The 6,638-nt window shown below is 42.0% G+C and overlaps 1 protein-coding gene across 1 annotated transcript; it reads right to left on the reverse strand.

The window, feature by feature from the left end:
• Positions 1-1,169: 1,169 nt before the first annotated feature.
• LOC123090803 (pinin) lies at positions 1,170-6,638 on the reverse strand. The gene is made up of 8 exons (XM_044512143.1): positions 6,373-6,638; positions 6,123-6,266; positions 5,898-6,014; positions 4,006-4,077; positions 3,262-3,345; positions 3,053-3,153; positions 2,651-2,735; positions 1,170-1,709 (listed from the first exon to the last, which is right to left on the reverse strand). Exons 3-8 carry the CDS (start codon positions 5,928-5,930, stop codon positions 1,329-1,331), a joined length of 756 nt encoding a protein of 251 aa, XP_044368078.1. The 5' UTR covers positions 5,931-6,014; positions 6,123-6,266; positions 6,373-6,638; the 3' UTR covers positions 1,170-1,328.

Here is a 6,638-nt window from a genome sequence, read left to right on the forward strand (position 1 = left end):
CATGCAGCCATCTTTATTAAAGTAACTTATTACATACTATCAAAAAAAGAACAACGATTGTTACAACTCGGGCATCACATATCCTATTACAAGACTGTCACATATCGGTTGAACAAAGCTTGAGACCTAGAGTCTAGAGTACTATCGTGCTACAGTAAGCGAAGTATGTATCTGGTAAAGAGATTGGATACTCATTGTTAAAAACGATATCCATATAGCCCAACAAAAGGCACAAATTGTGGTAAGTTGTCCCCATATGAAGCTATGTCCCCATATGAAGCTATGTCCCCATATAGCCCCGAAAGCTATGTCCCAAACTTATTTTTTTTTCCAAACTTATTAGAAATACTACGAGGTGGTGGAAGATCGAAAGGCACACATAAACTACTCACCACATAGGGAGGCAAAAGGGCATGACAGTAAACAGGATCTTTATTGTTTCTTCTTCGCCGCAATGGCAACAATTTTAGTTGATTTTTCAGTTCCTCTTTGCGAGATTTTCTTTTGGAAGGATCGTCCCCATATGAAGATCTTAATCTTAAATGTCACCTTTGAGTTTCTAGATATGTTTCACGCCGATTGACTATTTGTATTTATCATATCGGCAGACATGAATCGACTAGGAAGACCCAAGCAGGTGGAGGCTCCACCGAACATCCGGTTCTTGGTTTAGATGCATAGGCAAACATTCCACTAACCGAGTCCACCACATCCATTTTGGACATGTGAGAGCTCGTCTAAAGCTAACATTTAGCGGTGCAATGATCACGACATCCACCACCATTGTGTGTTGTGCTTGGGCAATTTGATGAAGAAAATGATATTGTTCACCGAGGGACGAGTCCTAACAGATTGCCCAACCTTTTTTGGGTGCCGCTATTAACAGAAAGGCTGTTAACAGAAAGAAAGCATCGCATGGAAACCTAACAGAGGGGCCATGTCATTAACAGAAATTCTCATCTACTGGAATAACTCTCTTTTCAGTCATGCCTTTCCTAAAGGGAGAGTCATTAGGTACCACTCGGTACTTGTTAATGGGTTCATGTCTTCATATTCAATTGGTAGCCCAACCCCTGTAGGCGGATGACGCAGGAGACGAATAGGGAGATCGCATGATGATTGTTTTCGCAGGTCGACACTTGATCTTAAAAGAGCAGACGCAGAGTACGTACAAATGACAATAACAATAATGAAAAAGTATGTATATGGCCTCAACAGCAAACACAGCTCACAGCATTCCCAAAGACAAAAAAACCCAACAACAATACAGTCACAGCAGAAGATACAGAATCGCAATGCCTAAGTGCCTACCTCGCAAATAACCTTGCCTATTGTGCCTCCTCGGGTACAGGCGCAACATCAGTAGCCTCCTCAGACGGCTTGCCTGGGTCCTCGTTGATCGCCTCGTTAACGCCGAGCACCTCATCCATCAGGTCGTCTTCCGCGGCCATGTCGTCCACGTCCACATCATCATCCTCGTCGTTGCCACCGTCGGGGATCCGCCGAGCCTTCGGGCCATGCTCCGCCCTGTGCGTGTCAAGCTCCTGGTCCATTTCCTGCATGTTAGCAGGCACGTTCCCCCTCCGAGCATTCCGGGCATTCTGAATCCTTTCCAGCTGCCTCTCAACATTAGACAGATACTGCTCCTCGACTTGCTTTTGGAACTGGGACAGCTCCGTTCTGCGCACAGATTTCCATTCTTCGAATACCTGCAATGATTGATGGGAGTTAGGTTCGTTCGTCTGGATTGAAGGATTCAGATGACAACTGGTGATTTAAAAGAATATACATTATTTTGTCATGTAATATTAAAGGTGGCCCCAGGAAAACATGCTGGAAATAGGACTATTATAATTTTATGTGATGTTCTCAATACATATAATTGCATTTGGCAAAAAAATGCAAGTACTCCCTCTGTAAATAAGTGATCTAAACGCTCTTATATTTGTTTACGGAGGGAGTACTAGGTAAGGACTAAGGTCACCATGAGCCCTTCACCTTGGATGTGCATTGATCAAAAGAAATCACAAGGCAGCTCCTGGACAACGTGAATTCTCACATGTGCAAATGATGAACTGAAACTTAAACACACCAGAAAGCTCCCCATTAAATTTTGGAATTCATTGCATGATGATGCACTACAGCATAATTTGCAGCGGTGCCGTTATAGGTGAGTTCATACTCAATATTTTTGTGCAATGTAATTAACATTATCAAGAAAATATAATATAAAAGTAAATACCACAAGATCGTGCTTGTACTATGAAGACCAGCCACAAGCAAGTTATCATAGTTCCCAGGAGTTGTCAGGTTTCTCAAGTGATCAGGGAACTCTCACCAATCCAGACTGGTGTTCGTACTTCTCTCCTACCATAAATAATTCACAACAGAGAAACTTCCACAACTCATTGATCTGCTTAGTATTCACCACAAAGCATACAGAGGCTGCACTCTAGTGGTTGACTGGTAGATAATCTAAAAGGTAGACACGAACAGCACAGCAGCAAAGACTATTGAATCTATTGCTGACATTTTCATTCCGTGCATAATTTAAGTGTTTCAACTTCCAAATATGTTGAACATGTGCAGATCATGCAGGTATGTTTTGATTCGGCGGATCATAAAAAAATATTGACTTATAAGAAAATACCTTTTCCTTGTTTTGCTCAGCAATAACCGGATCATCAACTATTGGTTTAGCCGGCATGTAATAAATAGCTGGTTCAGCTTTTGTCCTGCAAATACAAATGGAATCAAACAAGAAACAAACATATATAGTATAATGAGTGGATATGGAAACCCCTATAGACATCAAACATCAAGATTTGCGTACAATCAGAAACGCATCTTCCCTCAATTTAATTGTCAATATGGATACTTTTGGACCAGGAATAAAAATAACCTGCAGCATGCACAAAATAAGAACAGACTCGTTAAAAAGCAAGTAGAATCCAACTATGCAAATAAGCAGCACAATGGAAGGAAAAGGGATAGTGATCATTTATAAAAGTCAAAGTGAAAAATGGAAAATGACGTAAAGCAGTGAAGTTACCTTAAGAAACTGGACAGCTTTTTGTGATGCTCAGACCACTGAATGTACAATAGCTCCAACCTCTTTTCTTCTGCCTTAGCAGCTACTCGAGCACGAAGCGTCTAAATAAGAGCATCTCAGGGTTAAATCATTTGGCATACAAACACAACCAAGTTCAATGAGTGAAATTAAAACAGATGTATGTCACAGAAAAGTGAGTGGGAGATTACCATATCACGCCTACGCTTCTCAGCTGCTTGCTCCCGCTCTTGCTGCCGCAATCTTTCACTGTCCTCACGAGCCTTTTGATCAGCCTACATTCAACCGATCATTTCAGTATTTCCTGACATGTTAGAGCTAATATTGAGAATACCAAAAAAAAAAGCAATATGATCATCTGCGAGGCATGTAAACTTCCAAGAGAAAACACTAAATTATTTCCCTCAGAAAAGAAATACTGAACTCCTCAAAGCTGGAAAAGATCATTGATCTCCCTCAGCTCTTAATTTCAGTTAAGAATAGTTCAAGAATTGCTAGAGTGGCAACTGACACCCATGCTACATATTTAATATCTATTCGGATCTTCTACCCACAGGTCCTTCCCCATGTTTGACAAATAAATGATGCAACCACGCATGTAAGATAACCAAATAAGCAAACAGTACACAGGGGAAAAAACATCTGGACACAAGACAAGTAACAATAAACATTTAAGTAAAAAAAAACTTTGAAAGTGACTAAGGGTTAATGTCAAGACCTCAAAAACCACTGCAAGCCACCTGAGTTAATTTCCATTACTGTAATGCCAGCCTAGAGGCTTCCATATAGGGCCTGGCCCATAGGCACACCAGGCAATTTTCAATATGAGAACCATATATGAGAATAACAATCTATTTAGCTCATAGCACCCCCTGTGTATTATTTGAATGGCTAATGATGAACACAAGTACAAAGTTATTAATACAGATAAGTACCTTCTGCTGAGCCTCTGATCTACGCATAAAGGCCTCTGAGTTGGAGAGTTTTTTGTTCTCTTGCTGAAATTTCTGCATTGGCAAGCATGAGGAAGAATCAGATAAACTGAAATATTCAAAGGTGGACACAATTGACTGTGAAATCAGTTGTGTTCCTCTAAATTGGACTAACTACATTCAACATAATGAGGCATGCATAATACATGTCAAACTCCCTTGGCACCAAGCCACTCACAGTCTACGCCTCTCTTGGTGTCTTATTTGACTTGAACAGTGTTCATTCATAATAGTTAATTATGAAGTTGTGTTTCCATTAAATGTATAGCTATGCTTGTTAACTTTAGCCAGCAGACAAACTAGTGCTTATTGACCATATAGCATGCAAACACAAAGCAATTGCTATTATTAGTGCAATAGTGACATGACTTTAACACTGGATTTGCAGATATCAGGTCACATAGCTTCACATCAGGCCTCTAAAAAACTTTGCTACACACCTTAGGTAGACATCAAATCCTCAATGAATTATCTGCCCTGAGACTTCAGCCACAAGTGATCTAAAAGTTTATTCAGCAGATTTCTTTTCTTTATTCAGTAGGTCACTTGTGATTTTTATGTATCTGGGAGTAGGTGCAACGAACTTATTGGTAAAATTGAAAACTGGGGGTGCAATATTAAAGTTCCTGCAGAGCAAATTGCATATGGCGACTTTCAACAAACACAAAAACGACAAGCTTACGATACAGTTTCATTGAAATTGAAGCTGTAGAGTGTGCTGGTAAAGCAATGAAGAAAATTTGTTGCAGTAGCTCCTTTTGGAAAGAATGAACAAATTTCACGTGATTAAGGAAAAGCTATAAGCAGGCAATGTTATTGAAAGCAATGGAAATTCCAAAAGATTGCCAGAAACGAAGGGGGCAGATTTTCCGGGGCACAGACTGATATATGAGGGCAATGAAGCTCACAATCTGGATGCATAAACCAGAATACCAGACAAACCAAGTGTGGGAAATCAATTAAAAGGGTCTTGAAGATTTAATGGTGTTCGGTACTAATAACTTGAATACTTCGGATGAATCAAACAAAAAATAATTATAACTGCACCACCTGTAACATAACACCTATCTGGGAAATTAAGAATTTAATGTTCTCCAAGAGATTTGGATATAAAGGAGCATGGAAATTGGTTATAAACTATGCGGTCAAATAGAGCCATGCCTGACCAAGTAAAGAAATCTACTCCCTCCGTTCCTAAATATTTGTCTTTCTAGATATTTCAACAAGTGACTACATACGGAGCAAAATGAGTGAATCTCACTCTAAAATATGTCTTATATACATCCGTATGTGGTAGTCCATTTGAAATATCAAGAAAGACAAATATTTAGGAACGGAGGGAGTAGCAATCTGTTTATCAAACCAGTTACTCCCTCCAATCCATATTATTTGTCGCTCAAACAGATGTATCTAGCACTGAAATACATCTAGATACATCCGTTCCAGCGACAAGTAATACGGATCAGAGGGAGTAATAAATTGCCAATAGTTACGGGATAAAAGAAATGAGGATTGATGTTGGAAGATCACAAACTGATTGAGAAAACTGCTAAGTTGATGAAAGAAGCAAGAACCAGTCTGTAGCCAAATGGCAAAATATTTTCTGCTTGATGCCAAAGTTGCAGGGCAAAAATAAAACTTCCAGGATTCGAAAATCCACTTGCCGTTTGCACTTCGAGTAAATTAGTATATTCTTACCGGATGACAAGTTAATTTACCATGTTCAACTACACAATACCCAATCCAAAGCAATCAAGAAATACTGAAACAAGAAGGAATTATCACGATTTCTAAGCACATGGATCATCTGATTATACGTCGGGTGAATTTGTTACCTCTAGCGTGCCAACAAGAAGCTTCCCCAGCATTCTCTTGTTCCTCCTCACCAAGCTCTGGTCCTCTTCCTTGGGAGCCGGCCTCGGGAGAGGCTCTGGCAGCTGATTATCAAGCTCCTGCAACCGAATAATACCCATATAAGCGATCTCCCCGAAAAGGTATGTGGAACCCATCCACAAGCACACGCACACTAACTGCTCCAAAATCCCATTCCCCTTACTCACCCTTCTCGACACCCACTGGCTCCCATCCCTCCTGAACCCACCGCCATTACTGGCTCCCCTCCTCTCACCACCATGAGCGGCAGTTGGTCCATCCTCACGCCCCTCCGCCCCCGCATCATCCCCATTAGTTCCAGGGCCATCCACCTCCGTACATCACGCCAAACACAGAGAAGATGTTAGGGTATTTGACAAAGTAACTAAAGACAACAGGATTGACGGGAAAAAAAATGACAAACGAGGGCTCTCATACTTTAACCACGGCAGACAGAAGCCGGCGCTTGGGCTCCGGCTGGTCCACCGGCTCCGGAGCCTGTCTCGCGAAGCCGCGGAGCGGGCGGGGGCCTCCGGGGCCGGGGCCGGGGCCGGGGCCGGTGGCGGGGGCGCCGCGTCGGAGGCCTCGGGGATCGCGCAGGCGCTCGCTGATCTGCGTGAGGGGAGGAGAACACGAGCACAAGTAAATAGGTCAGGGGAGGCGCCTCGGTGGCCACGGAAGGGTCGTGGGAGGGGGCGAAGGGG

This window comes from Triticum aestivum, chromosome 4B, assembly GCF_018294505.1.
Source record: "Triticum aestivum cultivar Chinese Spring chromosome 4B, IWGSC CS RefSeq v2.1, whole genome shotgun sequence".
Classification (NCBI taxonomy): Eukaryota; Viridiplantae; Streptophyta; class Magnoliopsida; order Poales; family Poaceae; genus Triticum; species Triticum aestivum.